Source organism: Sinocyclocheilus grahami, unplaced genomic scaffold (genome assembly GCF_001515645.1).
Source record: "Sinocyclocheilus grahami isolate Dianchi unplaced genomic scaffold, SAMN03320097.WGS_v1.1 scaffold175.1, whole genome shotgun sequence".
NCBI lineage: Eukaryota > Metazoa > Chordata > Actinopteri > Cypriniformes > Cyprinidae > Sinocyclocheilus > Sinocyclocheilus grahami.
In genome coordinates, this window is record NW_015505354.1 from 182,587 (window position 1) to 201,589 (window position 19,003).

A 19,003-nucleotide genomic window follows, 5' to 3' on the forward strand; every position below is an offset into this window, starting at 1 on the left:
ATATATATATATATATATATATATATATATATATATATATATATATATATATATATATACATTAGTATGTATGTATATATGTGTGTGTACAAAATAAAAAAACATTTACATTATCGATGGAGATGCAGCACTCTCAGGACTGCAGTAAATAGCTGTGGTAAACATATAAAATACCTTTTGTGTTTACTCATCATCTGTTAATCACCTTGCTATTAATACATTGACAGTGGGACAGGTCATATGCTGGAACTATTTACTGTTTCTAGAACTGTTGCTGTAAGTACAGATGAGAAATTGGTTTAGGGCCTATCAGCAGGCTACGTGTTTGCATATTGATAGTGGCTGTATGTTGTACAATTACCCATCAAACAGGTTGCTAAACTATGCAGATATATCCTACACGAAGCATTTATAAACTACTTCACTGTGCTTTCAGCTACTGCAAAGAAGAGCATGACAAGGAGAATTTGATCCTCGGCATTAATTATGATGTGGCTGCAAAGAAGCGAAAGAAGGACTTTCTGAACAACAACACAAAGATTCCTTGTGAGTATCGTCACTGTTTCTTTGTGAAATTCGAACTGCTGTAACTGCAAAAACATTGACTTATTTCTTCATTGCAGATTTTCACAAAGACAAATGGATTTATGTCCACAAAGGGAGCACCAAAGAGGTAAGGCCTGTTATCTTCTGCAGTACGACAGCGTGTGAATAAGTACTGTAGTCGGCTAACTCCTCTTTGATCATTTCACACAGCGTCATGGATATTGTACTCTGGGTGAAGCGTTTAATCGTTTGGACTTCTGCAGTGCCATCAAGGACACCAGGCGATTCAATTATGTCGTAAGGGTGAGTTTCCGCCCATCTATTTGTGGCAGAGCACACAGTTACAATAGCCAGGCTCAGTCTCTGAAGTAAGGGTTAACTTAAGTCTTGGGCTCTGGGTATCTGCCACTGTCTTTATTCTTATCGCACACCAGACAAAAAGGCCTCTGAGGCAGTTTCATGGCAAGTGCACAGGGACTATGTTTGTGCTTTTGTATATGTGTCTGTGTTTTTATTTTAACTCTTTGTGTAGCTAAAGTCTCTTAAACTCAAGTGACCCTAAAGATGGCCATTACTGCTCTGGTCACTAGTGAGAGGATGTTCTTCTAGATTTACTTGTTCCATTGATGAAAGCAAAGGTCATTGGCTAAGAGCAGATAAACACAGGTCAGTGTGAGGTTGAGGTCACTGTCACACAATGTCCCAACAGACAGCTGAGGTTGAGAAAGCTTATGAAACCAGAACGGAAAGTCAAGTGACTTAGGTGCCCATTAACCCCCCCCCCACGGGCACTTCACTCTATCTGTCTGCATTGTGACCCTGAATTCTGATCCGATCATTTGACTCCACTGTGGTATAGAATCAGCTATGATGAGCTTAAGGTGCTGGCGAATTGGGTCATGAATCCTTGTGATCGCTTCAGATGACATGTAAACACAGAATCAGGATCAAGTTGTTTACTTGAACTTTTTGGCTAAGGTCATTAAAATTCACTTCAATGCATCATATGTGCATCATTTATTTTTCTAGAAGTTTCCAGGCACTGTTGAGACACAGTAGTGTCAGGTTTATCTTACAATTTGTCTCTTGCTTGTCTGGGCTTGCGCTGGTGTTGTATTAGAGCTCAGTTACAGTGATCAGGTTTAGTAGGGATGGAAAAACAGACCTTTGAGACAACTTATGAGAAACAAAGACCACTAATACCTCGTTAGGGCTACCCACTAATAGTCGACTAACATTTAGTTGACGAGAAGAGGCTTGGTCGACCAAAATTTTATTAGTCGTTTAGTTGCAGAAAAAAAAAATCCACAGGAAGTGGTGAGGTCACGCAGTCCACGACGGACAGATCTTTAACGGCAGGATTTTGTGGTAATACAGTACATCCAAACGCTCGCCTATCATTCATCGACCTCAAATATATGGCTTATCATCTGAAAAATGTAAGTAGTAGCAACTTTACATGGCCACTCAATCTAATGTTAACCTAGAAAAATGTGCGCTGTTCAAGTGTCTATGTGGAGTGTGAAAGCTGAACAGAAGCGCTCACATCATTACAGATGGAGGGCACCGATGCAGTCGCTTGCTCTTAAAATACTCTGTCATTTTGGTCATACAGATAAGAGTAATACATCTTTTGAATCTGTAAAGCCTCTACATTTATTTGTGTACACTCACTATAACAACAAAACATTGCGCTTTAGTAAAATAATGTAAGCAAACAGGATGCGCTTGCTCTCGGCCTCTGTGAACTTGAGCGCGAAACTCTGTGTATACTTGCTTTACAGACATGAAAAATATACCTATAGAGTGAAATGTCTACTTTCAAATGAAGCAATTCAAATCTGAAAAAAAACAAATATTCTCATATTATGTATCCATATGAAACTTGCATGCAAGCGCATCCAATACTGTGGAGATGAGTCAGTGTCACCGAATTCATCTCTTAAGCCGAAAACACTAGTTTATCAATAGATTATTAAAATGTTAATGCCATTTAATCTTACTGTTTTTCTCTAACACATTCATCATCATTACTTCTGTTGTGCTGTGGCAAGCTTTATGTGTGTGCTTGAGTGCTTATTAGGCTATGTAGGCAATTAAAGACTCATTAGCATGATTTAAATGTGATTTAAATAATCACATTTAATTTAATGTGATTAGTCGTCTAATGCTTAAACTGAACGACTACTAGTCGACCAGACAAATCTTTAGTCGAGGGCAGCCCTATACCTTGTAATATCATAGTACATCATATCACTGTCCTTTAGTTGTATGAATTTACCTTTTATAATGATAACTATTTAATACGAATAGCTTTTGCATGTCTTTGCAACTAACCCTGACACCATTATGAATAATTGTCATATTATTCCAAAGGGTAGCAAAATAAAATATGCATCAAGCTAGTCAATTTAGATCCTTTTATTTTATTTTCAAAAGTTTGAAGTCAGTAAGATTGAAGTACTTTCGTAATAATTTATTCAGCAATTAAATTGATCAAAAGTGACGGAAAAGACATCTTATAATGTTACAAAAGATTTCTGTTTTAAATAAATACTTTTGAACTTTCTATCTGTCAAAAACAAATCCTGATTTACACAAAAACAAAAATGAGAAATGTTTCTCGAGCAAAAAATTTAAATAAAGAAATCATCTGACACTGAAGACTGCCGTAATGGCTCCTGAAAATGAGCTTTGCCATCACAGGAATAATTTTTTAAAATATTTTAAATACATTACATTTGAAAACGTATTAAAATAGAAAAGTGTTTTTTTTTTTTTTTTTTTGGGTCAAATAAATGCAGCCTTGGTGAGCGTCTTTCAAAAACCTAAAAAATATCATACCAACCCAAACTTTTATTTTCCACAAAAAGGCACTTGGAGCGGCTGTCATCAGGGGCTCGCTGTAGGGGAGGGGGAGAATGACAATGCTCACATGTTGCTGGGTCGAGTGTGGGTCAGTGTTGCTCCATGATGTGGATTGTGCTGATATTACATGCCAGTAATGCCGCCCAACACTTTTGAACTTTCTATCTGTCAAAAACAAATCCTGATTTACACAAAAACAAAAATGAGAAATGTTTCTCGAGCAAAAAATTAAAATAAAGAAATCATCTGACACTGAAGACTGCCGTAATGGCTCCTGAAAATGAGCTTTGCCATCACAGGAATAATTTTTAAAAATATTTTAAATACATTACATTTGAAAACGTATTAAAATAGAAAAGTGTTTTTTTTTTTTTTTTTTTGGGTCAAATAAATGCAGCCTTGGTGAGCGTCTTTCAAAAACCTAAAAAATATCATACCAACCCAAACTTTTATTTTCCACAAAAAGGCACTTGGAGCGGCTGTCATCAGGGGCTCGCTGTAGGGGAGGGGGAGAATGACAATGCTCACATGTTGCTGGGTCGAGTGTGGGTCAGTGTTGCTCCATGATGTGGATTGTGCTGATATTACATGCCAGTAATGCCGCCCAACACGACACGGCTCTCACTATCTGCTCTTGGCTGTCCTTCCTTTTGAAAATGAACTTGGTGTTGGGAATCTATTCTTGTCAAACTGATTCCATGCATATACACAAACAGAATTACAGTAAAGTTAGCACTTTGTTTTACAGTCCATTTGAAACATCTGAAGGAACGGTTACCCTTTTTTTTTGGTCTTCAAAATGTCTAAACAACAACACTGCTGACACAGACATAAGCCAGAATGCATTTGTAAGGGAAGAGAGCATCCCATTTCTGAGCCTTTTGTTTTTTGCCAAGGCTGAAGAGAGTGGAATGTAATGCTGGAACACACAGTCTCTTAGTCTGACCTCTAAAAAAATGTATGTCTAACATTTCAGCTGCTGGAGCTGATCGCCAAGTCCCAACTGCCTTCGCTGAGCGGAGTAGCACAGAAAAACTACATGAACATTCTGGAAAGGGTTGTGCAAAAAGGTAAGCTTTCTTGCTAGTGTCTCACATCTTCACCATCTCATGCAAAATTATTAGCCAATGTGAAACCTCAACAATGTGTGTTTACATTTATATGTTCACAAAGCCTGTGATTTATTTACTCTGAGGCTTGTACTGAAATTCTCTTGTGGTTAATAAGATATCAAAATTAGGCAAACATCTGTCATAACAGAATAGCTGTTTATTCTGTTGTCTGCAATCTCTTGCTACAAAATTAGTTTGATGGGCTTGACCAGTAGCTCATAGCTGAATGCAAATGTCATAATTGCCTGCGCTGGAAAGAGCGACAAGCCTCGGAGAGCAAACAGGAACCTCAGCTGTATTGTAAACCAAAAGTCATCTCAGCTAAACAAAGGTGCAGGTTGTTATGGGAAACTAAACTGCCCACTTGTAGCCCATGCCATACCCAAACCGCTATATGTCTTAATCATACACTGTAAAAAATCCAACTTTCGAAAAGTTCTACTAACCAATGTAAAAAAAGTAGCCTGAACAAAGAATTTTTAGAAGTCGGTTACATTTTTTTTGTGTGAACTGAACAAAAATACTCTGAACACGTCGCTAACAAAAGTTGTTTTGTTTACCTTACTTGGATACTCAAGTATTTGTTCACAACATATCCAAATGTTCTCCCAACTTTTCAAATTGAGTCATCTGAACAAGCAATTTTACACTGAACAATATTGCACAAGTTCCCAGCATGCATTGCTGCTTGAAAACATTTGTTAATAATTACTAAAATATTATAATTGTTTTAAATTTTACTGGCTTAATTTATGCTGCTGCTGCTGTTGTCACTGTCAGTTAGCTGTCTTGTGGATCAGAGTTCATATTTTTACTGATTTAAAATTTGTTGATCCTCACCATGGTTGAGAATCATGTTCTGAGATACTGTATTTGTGTATCTCATTGCAACTTGTTTAATACATTTGTCTCTGCATACATGTTTGTCTTTAGTTTTAAGAGGTAAATACTACCCATAACATGAACTTTTCAAATTGAGTCATCTGAACAAGCAATTTTACACTGAACAATATTGCACAAGTTCCCAGCATGCATTGCTGCTTGAAAACATTTGTTAATAATTACTAAAATATTATAATTGTTTTAAATTTTACTTGCTTAATTTATGCTGCTGCTGCTGTTGTCACTGTCAGTTAGCTGTCTTGTGGATCAGAGTTCATATTTTTACTGATTTAAAATTTGTTGATCCTCACCATGGTTGAGAATCATGTTCTGAGATACTGTATTTGTGTATCTCATTGCAACTTGTTTAATACATTTGTCTCTGCATACATGTTTGTCTTTAGTTTTAAGAGGTAAATACTACCCATAACATGTAGAAGGTTTTGAAAAAAAGACTGACTTTTATTAATTAGACGAACTAAAGTTTTTAAGTTGTCGGTTGCTAGTTGGGTTAACTTGACAAGTTGAGTGTGATAGGTTGCCTTATTTTTTTGAGTTAGGTCAACTTTTTTTTTTTTTTTTTACAGTGTAACGGAAAGGTATAAAGACTGACTTTTATTAATTAGACGAACTAAAGTTTTTAAGTTGTCGGTTGCTAGTTGGGTTAACTTAACAAGTTGAGTGTGATAGGTTGCCTTATTTTTTTGAGTTAGGTCAACTTTTTTTTTTTTACAGTGTAACGGAAAGGTATTCTGTTTTGATATGTGTGTTATGAAAGCATCAGGCATGAACTTAAAGTATCCTGTGACACACACCAGATCCTGTCAACACCGTGGTACTGTTGTTGTGCGTCCTTGAACTGGTAGTTACTAACTAAACATTTGCACTCTTTTCCAGTTCTTGAGGATCAGCAGAATGTTCGACCGATTAAAGAACTGCTGCAGACACTATATGCGTCATTGTGCAGTCTGGTTCAGGACATGGGCAAGTCTGTCCTTGTGGGGAACATCAACATCTGGGTGCACCGCATGGAGAACATACTACAGTGGCAACAGCAGCTTGACAACATTCAGATCAACCGGGTAAGTGTAAACCTCACTTCTTTATTTCGTTAAAGGGTTGGTTCAACCAAAAAATCAATTCTAAAATTCTGGCATCTTTTATTCACTCTCATGTCACTCCAAATCTCTGACTTTCTTCCACCAAAGGAGAGATTAGCAGTATGTTTTAGCTGCTCTTTTCTGAAAAATGAAAGTGGATGGAAAAGGATATATAAAAAAAACAACAACACAAAAGCACTTTAAATATTACTTGTGGACTAAAATTTGTATTTTTTCTGATTAACTTAAATTTCAGTAAAAATCATGACATCTTTGGTCGCCATTCACTGTCATTTGTCAGTTTTATTTGACAATAACAACACTGGTACAATAAGTTTATTTTTGGGGGGGTGTACTATCCCTTAATGCTACAAAAAACACTGTCTGATGGCATACAGAAAATACTTTATATTGTGCTCAGATTGTGAATGTAAACAGAAACACTTTTTCTTCATTCATTTGTCCAGCCCACAAACACAGGGATGACCTTCCTTGATCTTCCGGCTAGCTTACAGCTGAACATCATGCACCATCTCTCAGATGGACGAGATCTGGTCAGCCTGGGTCAGGTATGCCCTGACCTTACTGTGCTGTCAGAAGATCGGCTGTTGTGGAAGAAACTCTGCCAGTATCACTTCACAGACAGACAGGTACACGTTTGTGGCTCTTCAAATGGAATGTAACACTCTTAAGGTCTTGCTTGATGGCAGAGAGGATGAATCTTGCTTATTTATGTGACCGTTTATATCTTAAATCTGCTCATAAATACCTTGCATACACTAAATTCAGCTAAAGTAATTTGCTATGGTCTTCACAGATCCGCAAGCGCCTAATGATGTCAGAAAAAGGACATTTGGAATGGAAAAAGATGTATTTTAAGTTGTGCCGGTGCTACCCTCATAAGGAGCAGTACAGTGACACATTACAGTTCTGCACACATTGCCACATCCTGTTTTGGAAGGTGAGATTAAATTAATTTCTAGCTTTTCACATTTTATTTGAAAATATGTCGACCCATTTTTCGTTTATGGTCCTTTTATGGCAATAACTGATTTTTTTTTTTCCCTGTTCACTTCAGGATACAGATCATCCTTGCACTGCCAACAACCCAGAGAGCTGCTGCAAGGCCGTGTCTCCACAGGGTTTTATCAACCTTTTCAAGTTCTAGGGGGCACTGCATTGCTGCCATGTACATAGTGTCAATAGTGCAAAGGATTCCTGGATGACTTGAGGCAGGGAAAAATGGGGTTGCATTAGAAGCAGGTGTCATAATGTTTTGTGGTAAGCTTGGAAGCTGAATGTACTTTAGAAATATGCAAGATGAGAAACTAAAAAGCTGTGTTGGGGGGAAAATATGCTCTGTTTATTTATAAAGGATTTATTTATATTTATTCAGCATGGATCTTGTTTACTCCAGGAAAAGTTACATTGAAGATTAGAAAAAGGATGTTTAAATTAACCCTACATGCATAAAAAGTTGCCCTTATGCTGTCAGGATGCCCTGGTTTCTTCTGTGAATGTAATATAGGTTTGATTTTTGGCAACACAAACATTTATTGTATGAATTTCAGATAGCATATTGGTGCTGTAGCAAGTGCATGAAATGGGAATGTTTACCAAAATGGCCTTAACACTGGTGTGCAATACTTTTCTAAGTACTTTTTTTTCACTTTTATACATTTGATATTTTCAGTGGTTTGTGATTTAAACATGCTTGTTTTTCTAAACACAATAAATACACAAGTATGTTGTAAGCAGATCTGAAGCGTAAACTTATTCTGAGTGGTCATCAGCAAATTTAAAAGATGTCATTAATTTGCATATAGTTCTTTCTGAATAAAATGGTCGTATTCAGTTCTATAAGGGAATCGGTGAATAAAATATTTATATAGATGCTGTTGTGAATTTATCACAATTCACAATAACTCGTCACCTGTTGCATGTTTTGGATTTTCTTTTTTCCAACTTGTATTTCTCTGCTTACTATGTTATCTTTGGTATTGGAAGGACATATCTGACAAAGAAATACAGAAATATATACATGAGAATATATAAAGAACAAGAAGTCACTGGACTTGTTGATGAAATAACCCACAATCAATTTTTTTGATAAATTATTAATTGAATATGTCCGGTGGTGACTATGGTTTTTGTTAAACTATAGATGTGGTCTACAAGTATGTGTGATACTGGGTACTTGTATTTACCTAAAACAACTCAATTAAATTGTGACTGCATCACACAAAGCACTAAATAATTCTGTACTAAAAATGTGTATTTTTTTATAGATTAGTTTTATTGTTGAATTACACATTTTGACATTAAAATATATCTCATGAAAAAATATTGTGCTATGAGTCATATAAATATCATTAACAACCACTTTTATGCAGTCACGTCATGTGCTGCATATTTTGCTATAAGAAAACATTGCCACCAGTAAACAGCACAATTAACCAATACCATATTTATGCATGAATACAATGTGTAGCTCTTCATGTGCATAACTATTCAAATCAAATAAATACACATCACAGAAAAACTAGCATTAAAAGAAGAAATTTTCTAAAATTTAGTTTCTTTGAATAAATTCCACACCCTCCACAGGAAGAAAAAACAGACTTTGGGCTGGCATTAAAAGAACATTTAATACCATGGCATTTACTTTATTAGCATATATTATGAATAACGTATTTGTCTCCAGACCGAATAAAAAATGCATAAAAATGTCACAATTAAATGAGAAATGGAGCCCCCATAAAGACTGTGAAGACTTTCTGGTTTGCCTTAATTAACAAAAGGCTTGAGTCTGACTGTCAGGTAATACGTTATGAAGACGTTTCAGTCTCTTCAACAATATCAAAGCTGAAAATATTACATTATGAAATATATATCAGGGGCGTTTCCTCCGAGGAGGCAAGGGAGGCAGTGTCTCCTCAAAATATTGGAATATTGGATGAGAAAAAAAAATTGTAGTAGGAAAATAAAACGACGCCAATATTACAAAATATAACATTAAAAAATGTATAAATCACTCGTTTTTCTAAAGAAACACTGTCCAACAGCGACACCAGCAGGTAAAGTTACAGCGGGCGTCTGCGTCTCTATCGCCTCCCCTGAGCCCATTGAGTTTTAAAGGGAACCCATTATGCCCCTTTTTACAAAATGTAATATAAGTCTCAGGTGTCCCCAGAATGTGTCTGTGAAGTTTTAGCTCAAAATACCCCACAGATAATTTATTATATCATTTTGAAAATGCCTATTTTGATTGGAAGCAGAAACCAGCTGTTTCTTGCCTGTATTTTTAAATGCAAATGAGCTTCTGCTCCCCGCCCACTTTTCCAGAATAGGGATCTGCCTTTACAGCTCCTACCTCAAATACTCTGTCAAAAAGCATCTGTTTGGTTTTGATCATGTATATTGCGCTGAAATCATGCATTTTAAAGCCATATCAGTTTGAACTTCTGATATAAGGTTTTCTGAGCACACACATCCGATGCGGCTGTCACACAGCATGTGAGTATTAAACTAAGTTCTCTTTTATGTCTTATTGCGCTTAAACTGTCAAATACACACAGGTTTATGTTAAAAACACAAATAAGTTACAAAAACACAGTCGGTTATGTCTGTGAAGGTAAACAGCTGGGAAAGAAATCACATGTTTATATTAGATCTGTATATTAAGTAACAGCAGCGCTGGAAACGTTCAGATTAAGGGGCGGTGATATTAAAATATGATCACTTCCTAAGTCACTAGGGGAGCGAAATCTGATCAGCTTGTTTTTTTCACATGCTTGCAGAGAAAGGCTTGCCCAAAGGAAGTTACTGGGTTGTCCTTTTTCACATTTTTCTGGGTTGGTAGATGCATCATGGAACCGATTATAGAAATGGATAATAGAATAGAATAGAAAAAGTCAGATTTTCATGATATGTCCCCTTTAACAGACCCCCTGAAGTGTGCGGGAAAATCACATGAGAGGAGACAATGCCTCCATCGTCGTGATATGATTGGATATGACTGGTTATGATCAGCTGTATTTGGTTCATGCGATAAATCCCGCCTCTTGTGTTCATGCGCATTCAGTGTTCGCGAATCAGTCTGAATTATCAAATATAATGGCGAAGACTCATTAAAAAAATTAAGTAAACAACTCACAAACTTAGAAATAACCACGTGTCAAAATAAGACTTAAAATGGCATGAAAACATGATATGTGGGAGTTTTTAGTGAGTAATCAGCTTGGTGAAATTTAAAGTAAATCTTCATGTCTGTGACCAATATTTACCGAGCTCTGATGACTGATGAGCCGTAAAATAAATGTAACGTTCACACATGGCTTCAATGAAAAGAATATTGATTAGTTATAGTGTAAGTGATAGTGTAACTAATGTTTATTTAACCAAGAAATGTGACTGGGACATGCATTTATGTTTTTTTTTAAAGAAAGAAAAATAGAAAAAACGTTGCATCCTTATTTCAGAACACCACTGTTCTGAAACTGGTCATCAGGAACTGCTAGATTACTCAATTACAAACCAAGTTTCAGTTTGTTTACTTCTAGTGGGTAGTGTTTCATCATTGTGAAAGAAATGCTGACATGCTTTTTTCCAGTGGAGGAGCGTTACACAGTGTCAAGTAGGTTATTTCGTGTTTCTTAAGGCTTGTAGATCTATGACTAGTGAAAATAATAGCTGTGATCGATGACCATTTCATTATACTTAATTGAAAAAATAAAATTAAGGAAACAATTAAAGAGGTTACAAATATACAATTACAAGGCAGTCTTTAAGTCAAGTAGTAAAATAATAATAATAATCAAAAAAATGCTAAAACAAAATGCTGTATGACCATTTGAGCTTTTCGAGCGCTATTTAATATATTTTGAAACAGTTTTTCTTTATAGCTGTCTCGCCAATAGGGGGCTCCATAAGACCTTAACATTTATTTGTTTATATACTTTGACAAGCAATGTTTGTAAATATCAAACAATTTACAAATGTAAGTTACATAATTTTTGTTGAAGTTGATACACTGAACTGTTAAAGAAAATTTAACAAACATATGCATTGTAACTTTTCTACTATATATATATATATATATATACAGAAAAAAAAATTTAATATTTATTTTGTAAAAATGTATATTATTAAATAACCTATAGTACTAATGCATATGACAAAACTCACCACTACATGTCATTTCTGTTTTGCAACACCCAACAGGTGCTAGATGAAACATTACCTGTTTAACACAAGTCACACAAAGGGACATTTTCCCTTTCAGAGTTTTGAATGATCCATTCAATGGCGTCCCATCCCTTTGACAAAAAAAAACCTTTAGAGCTTCATACTTTATTTGGAGTCTTGTATAATGTTTCATATATGCTATGTATTTTTTGAATCGCTAAAAGACAAAACTATTAATGAAACTACTTGTTTTTCATAGAAACAAAAACAAGCAAAAAACATCCACAAAAACAACAGGGTTTCCTAGACAGGGACAAAACCACATTATCAGTGTTTTTAAGTTGCTTATTTTTGGTCCTTCTCTGATTGTGTCAGCAAGAAAATAGGAACTACTAAGTTCCCATTTATTCAGAAAATAGCAAACTTTCATTTGTAATGAACACGTGACATGGTGACACGGTGACATGATGTTAGGTGGGATATTCCAAGGATATCTGGTCAAATTAATATTTTTCATTACATTATACAGAATGATTTACCTTTCTTGCATTGGCTGACATGGTTAGAGCCATCAGCCCCTCAAGGTAGCTGCTCAGACTGATCCCCTTCACCGTGATGATTGCCTCGGGTTAATACAGTGCTGCAAAAGTAAAGCAAACATCATTTTCAGAAACTGGTGTTACTAGTTTGATATTTGATTTAACTTATAATTATATTACTTTCTATTTGTAAGGCTTGCATGTATGTGCATAGATATACATACAGATATTACAATTAGATGACAATGACATAAAATACGATTACAACTGGATTTACTTACACTTCAGAATTTTCTGGATGATGCCTGTAGACGAGCCTTTCATCAACTGATATTAAATTAGTTAGGGTTATCTGAAGGAGAAAAGGAATTTCTTTAGTACAGCATAAAATGAAGATAAGAATTCATGTCATATCGATAAAACCACTTTCTATTAACAAAATAATCTGATTAGAATAGCTTTCAATAATTAATAGCTGTCAGATGGTAAACAAATACTCACATTTGTTGAGCAGAGCTCCATTTTTTTCCCTTCTGGGTCCACAATGGAATGCTCTTTTATATACGTGATGGTTCGATTTGTCCCCAAAATCTAATGAAAAAAACATTTAAGATTCTTATAAGCCAGAGATTCTCAGTTAGGAGGCCCCAGCAAACTTCCAAGAGAGCCTCAATAAGATGTAAAATTATTTAAAATGATCCAAAACAACTGAAAATCAAATATATTTCTTATTTTAATTCACTGCCTCAGTGACAGTTGTTGAAGAACCAAGGTCCCCATTGTCTTGAAAAACCTGGATATATATGGATTTCTAGTTATGCTAAGCTCTAATATATTTATCAGGTAGAAATTCTGAGTATAAAAATATTGTTTAAAAATCCTTATCCTTAATCTTTATTCAGTAAACCATGAACAACTGGAAAAACATGGGGCCTTTGAATATTGTTGTGGACAAAATATGGCCTTGGAGTCAAAAACATTGCGAACCACTGTTACGTACTGTTAGAATGTTATATACACTTTCACATTTATTATATATTTTCATATATAAATAAATATGAAGACTACATAGTTCAATAGACATGAAGACAATATTTTTAGCAGTGTGAAGCATATCTTCTGACCGCTCTGACAACCCCTGGAAGCCCCCACTCTGTGCTGAGGAGCGGATGACTGTGTAGACGTCCATGTGTGTCCAAGTTTCTATCAAGAACGTCCACTCGTCCACTCATTAGGATACTTCCTCATAGCTGCTTTGATCACAGTCTCCCAAGGGTAGCTGCGTGAATACAAACAAAAACACATGACAATAGATTTCAGCGGTTTATGAGGAACATCACTGTACTCACACTGACCTCATAGGCAAACCATATTCAAAGGAATTTAGTTTAAATGCAAGCAGGAAGAATTGTTTGGCCAGTGTTCATCACTATCATCAACGAACATCACGTCCATAACAAGAGACGCTGGGACCTTAAAAAAAGGTTTGTTTGAAATAATTGATTTCCACATAATGAATAATTTCTGAGTGAAACTAATGACAACTAAACAACAAAAAAGAAACTAGGAAATATACGGTTTGCACAATTCTGTTTTGGAGGTGTGATGAATCATGCTGAATAAAAAAGAACAGACTGAGCTTGTTTGGTGGTTTTAGTTGGTTTAAGGTCTTAGCTCGTTTGAGGTGGTCTCGTCGGCTTGTTTAGCTGGGTAGCTAAAAAATCCTTTCTAAAGCAGACCAGCCTGAACAGGTTGAAATAACATCAAACCAGCCTAGGCTCTTTATCAATATGGAAATACACCACATTTTAGTCGACTTTTGAAATTCACTGACAGTCGGGGGGGGGATCAATGTCGTTAGGTTTCCGTGATGAGTAGTTACAGTGAGTCGTTTGTAATAGACGTTAACCGACAAGCAGGCCCAAATTATGCTCAAATTTGTGTTATGTGCAAGAATAGATTGCTTAAAAGCTAAATACACAAAAATGTCCAAAGGAAGCGAGCTACGCTGTTCTCGGATTCTAGCGCTACCAAAGGGACTCGGGATGCAAATCTTGACAGAGAGGATGCTGGAATCTGTGCACGCGAGCGCTGCATTTGTGCTAAACGCTGCTTTCTCTACCTGAATATGTGCTCAGTGCTCCAAATCTTCATTTTTGCGACAATTTGAACGTGCCTCCAAACGATGGTGGACTGTAGATCTCATACACTCGTGTTTTCTCGCTCTGCTCCCATTATACCGGCTGCGAGATGCTCCTCATCTAATCAAGTGCAACGGAACCTCACTGTTAAACCAGCAACTACCAATAGAGATCAAGCTTTGTGCTACTGACGCTTGTAGACGACTTGATGTACATCAGTGTTGCGCTACAAACGTGCAAAAGTTGTTTTGACTTTATGGTTGATAAATGTGTTGTTCATTTAAACGCTCGGCTATTAGGCGCACAATAAACTAGATTATTTACTCCCTTTTTCTGTTCATTTGACTGATACATGAAAGTGTTAGAGTGCCACTAAATTGCGATTATTGAATATGACGCACATATTTAAGACTTAAAACGTTTGCTGTTGTTGTTGTTCATATGACACTAAAAGCTGCGGTTAACCAGAATGACAAAATGCAAATGGGGAATTCATGTCTGGAATTTACATTCTTAACGCGCATGCGCATTTACTCATACGTCTATTAATGGCAGAAGTGTTTCGTTTTCAGATGCCATCCGAACCACTTTACTTTGTGGCGTTATTGGTATTATTTGTGATTACTAATAGATGGACAGCACGGTTGTTATATCCTCCGGTAAGTTTCGAACAAGTATGTTGTTTTTTGTTAGTTTGTTTCGGGAAAGTAGTAGCCTAAAAGAATGTGACAACAAGGAAGCGCAAAAAAAAATCATTATAGCTGTCAATCAACTGTATGTCGGATTCAGTAGTAAAGCAAATACAGGGTGAACGATGCAAAACAGTTATTGGTACAGTATAGTAGTAATAGAGGACAGATTTATTTTTTTTTTTTAATGCCACAACCTTCCCAAATGTAAATGCTTAAGAACAATATGTAATTTCAACTGATTTCGACTGATAATTCTAGATTTTTGAGCACAGATAATGATACTGTTAGATGAAATGGCAGGTGATTTTAAGTATTTATCAAATATGTTTTCTGTAATTTAAATAGGCTACTACAAAAACACAACAAATTTCTTTTATGAACAGTTTCTGAAAGTTAAACATGTTAAGATCAAGGCAATTGAGTATTAAACTTATTCGTCACACTTTATCCTAAGTACAACTTTTTATACATTTATTGGGTGTATTCCATTATTTATTTTCCCTTTGAAGCTTCTTGTGTTTTAAACAACTCTCTCTGGTTCTTTTTCCCAATAGATAAGCAATTGCAGTGCTATTTGGGCTTCCTAAGTAAGTGTATGACTGGGTATTTGGTTCAAAGGATGTCCAGTTGTTTGTCCCGATCCCGCATAATCACGGGGTATGAAGCACAGTTTATCGCATCCCAGCCCACGGATATGCAGAAAGCCTCCAGGCTGATGCAGATTGTCATTAAAAAAGGCCAAAATGCATGCAGTTCGTTCCTCAGATGCCTTGGAATTTGTGACCCGGTGTTGTATGAGAATATTACAGGATTTCCAGGTTGGAAAATCTATCAAAAATGAACACACTTTTGAAATAGATCTTTGCTACTGTCTGAATTGTTTATTCATTACTTATTTTTCTCTTTCTTTCTTTTCTTTCATGCATTTGCTGTCATTCAGCACAATTTAAGCAAGAGGACCATCAACATGTAGAGGAAATTCCTTTTTCAGGTAGATATTTTTGCATATTTTGCCTTACTGGTGATGTACCTTGTCATAGACTATTTTTAATCTTTGCCCTGTTGTTTTAGGAAGTATCAGGCTAGAGAAATTATTTAGCAATTCCTGTTCAGTGATTAATATTCCACCTTACTTCCTGTTGTTGTCTCATTATTGTTTGAAAGATTACCTCACCCACTTAGTATTACAGGTATTGCTGTGGAAAACCGCATACTTTACTTCTCAAAAGTATGCATGAATAATAGCCTTGTTTTGCTGTCCCACATCCCTTTAATGCAATGTGTTGTGTGGTTGCTCATATTGATGTCTTTTGTTTTTTGTCTTCTCTTATCAGAAAAATTGAAGTTTACACCTTGTATTATAAACATACAAAACTCTTCCCTGACCAACTGTATTATTGGGAACAACAATAGCCAATGCATTACCTGTGACCAGCATTCTTTGCTCACTCAGAATGATGCAAACAGTGGTAAGTGCTGTGCCGCAGGAAATATAGATCAAATTATTTTAGGGTTATAGAGGTTATATCTTTATGCATGAACAGTTTATTGTATTTTTATACATTTATATAAATTGATAAAAATGGAAGCATAACCTATATAACTATTTAATACTGTTATGTTTGTAATTAATTATTTAATAATACATTTTTATATAATATAATTATTTTATTGTTCCTCACATAAATTAGGCTAAGTTTGATTTTAGACATAAAAAACAGAAGAGTTTCTGCGGGTCTTAAAAAGGTGTTATAAAGTCTTAATTCACACCTTCCAAAAATTAAGGCCAGAGAATAGGTCTTGAATTGGAGCAGAAAGTCTTAAAGGTTGCAAGCACTGCCAAAAAAAAAAAAAAGCTTAAATCAAGATACGTTTACTTGGGAGGCAAATTTAGCACATGAAGCCTTGTTTTCTGAGAAATTGCTTTAAAATTACATTAAAATTATGTTAGTTAATGCCAGAGGCGGACAAAGTACTCAACTCCATTACTTGAGTGAAAGTAAAAGGCAGGGAAATCTCTTCATGTAGCCCTACAAGAGTGATTACTGATAAACTGTCTGAAAAAAAGAAAGTCACGTTATAGCACGTTTTTCAAAGCTGCTGCATACAGTAATAAAGACTTTCTACTTCGAGGACATTGATAGAAATGTAGTGGAGTGAAAAGTACAATATATGTCTTTCAAATGTAGTGAAGTTAAAGTCATAAGTTCCCACAAAAACTAATACTCAAGTAAAGTACAGATACTCAAAAAGTGTACTTAAGTACAATACTCAAGTAAATGTACTTAGTTACTGTCCGCCTCTGGTTAATGCTTAAAACACTACCAAATATCTGTCAGTTGGGAATTTTTCTGAACCCATGGCAGATATTTATTTTAATCAAAACCCACTTAATTTTGATCAGTTTCTCAGAATTTTTTTTTTGTTTTATGTCATTTTGCTTCTCAAGTAAATTTATCTTCATTTAAGAATCTTTAGACATTTGCAGTGAAAAACAAGACAAAAATACTGATTAATCCATAATTTTCTTACAGTGTTACTGTGATCAGAAAGCACAGTAAAAGTTATTTCTATAATCTAGTGGTTGGGAGCAGAGGTATTCAAGTCATGATTTATTAATGTACTGTCTTCTATTCAAAAATGGTCTTAAAGTCTTTAAATTTACCTTTATAAAACCTACAGAAATCCAGAACAGATTATTATAAGAATGACTGAATAGATGAATAAAAAACACCAATTTATTTCTTCTTCCTTTTTTTTTTTTTTTTTTACAAACAGTGAATGAAATGGCGGACAGTCAGAGCCATGATCAACTGATCCCAGCGCAGGATACAATAAGTGGCAGCAGCGTTCACATGGAGAGATCCAACATAGAGTATGTTATTATAGGTGACCGTAACAGTATGACAGTCACTGAGAACTCGGAGGTTGAGGAAGATACAGAGATTGAGCCTGAAGAGATTAGGTAAAAGCTGTGAAATAGTGGGCAGGAGGTCAGACCCACAGTTTTGGAGAGCTGCAGATTGTCAACTCGCCTTAACAGGCCTGACCTATGATTGTACACTGGAAGCATAATATATGCTTTAAACTGACCAATGCTCAGGTCTTCAGCAGGAGCTACCAAGCACACTGAAACATTATCCTTTATCGTGGATTTTCTAAACCTGTGTGCCTTGAGGTGGCAATGATATTTGATACTGCTTTAATTGCTACTGAACATGACTACTACTGACGGTTTTAATGGGTACACCAATATTTATTTGCTTAACAGAAATGTATGAAAGTAAATGTGTTGACTGACATTGCAATCAGTTGTTATTCAGTCTTTTACAAGCTTTCTGTAATTATACATAAATGTTGTTTACACAGGCTTGTGTCTTTTCAGTAATTTCTGTATATTTAACTTAACTTCTATATATAACTTAAATATCTATTGACATTGTGATGGATATTCTCCTGATGTTTCAATAGCTATTCTGTAATAACAGTGTATTTCTGTTCTTTTTTTTGTGTGGAATTTCTAATAATTTTATTCATATTACTAGCTGATAAAACCTGTACTGTCATTTTATGTACTGAATAAGGCATGTAGCTGACACATTTGTGATTTTGGAGTAATATTTTGAAATAAATGTGAAATTTTAAATTAAAGCAATCAGAGTGCTCTCTCAGCTGATGTAGGTGTCAAGACAAAAATATGACAAAATGAAAGGTCTTTACTGTAAATAAATGTACTTCTTAAAATATTTATTTAATTCACAGCAGTGTAAAGAAAGCAAATACATTTTGGCTGAAAGCCTTGTCCAAAATTAAAGGAGGTCTGCACTCTAAATAAATGTCCTTTTAATGACATTTAATTCATAGCAGAGTACATACATTTAGACGTGTATTTTTATACATTGTCTGTATTTTAAATGACCTTTGCAAATTACAAAA

General features: G+C 35.3%; 2 protein-coding genes and 1 pseudogene across 2 annotated transcripts in view; 2 read left to right on the top strand and 1 right to left on the bottom strand.

Moving 5' to 3' along the window:
- Window positions 1-8,258, top strand: part of LOC107593637 (F-box only protein 32-like) — an 8,838-nt gene extending 580 nt beyond the window's left edge. Inside the window, exons 2-9 of the mRNA XM_016283447.1 lie at window positions 437-546; window positions 624-673; window positions 757-849; window positions 4,391-4,484; window positions 6,306-6,490; window positions 6,976-7,158; window positions 7,326-7,469; window positions 7,587-8,258. Coding sequence (XP_016138933.1) covers window positions 437-546; window positions 624-673; window positions 757-849; window positions 4,391-4,484; window positions 6,306-6,490; window positions 6,976-7,158; window positions 7,326-7,469; window positions 7,587-7,676 — 949 coding nt within the window. The 3' untranslated portion in view covers window positions 7,677-8,258. The remainder of the gene's footprint in view (window positions 1-436; window positions 547-623; window positions 674-756; window positions 850-4,390; window positions 4,485-6,305; window positions 6,491-6,975; window positions 7,159-7,325; window positions 7,470-7,586) is intronic.
- Window positions 8,259-11,754: 3,496 nt separating this feature from the next.
- On the bottom strand, window positions 11,755-14,506 carry LOC107593724 (PRELI domain containing protein 3A-like; annotated as a pseudogene).
- A 420-nt stretch (window positions 14,507-14,926) lies between these two features.
- LOC107593640 (uncharacterized) lies at window positions 14,927-18,474 on the top strand. Its single transcript, XM_016283449.1, has 5 exons — window positions 14,927-15,034; window positions 15,622-15,885; window positions 16,008-16,058; window positions 16,402-16,536; window positions 17,846-18,474. Exons 1-5 carry the CDS (start codon window positions 15,007-15,009, stop codon window positions 18,034-18,036), a joined length of 669 nt encoding a protein of 222 aa, XP_016138935.1. The 5' UTR covers window positions 14,927-15,006; the 3' UTR covers window positions 18,037-18,474.
- The last annotated feature ends 529 nt before the right edge of the window (window positions 18,475-19,003 follow it).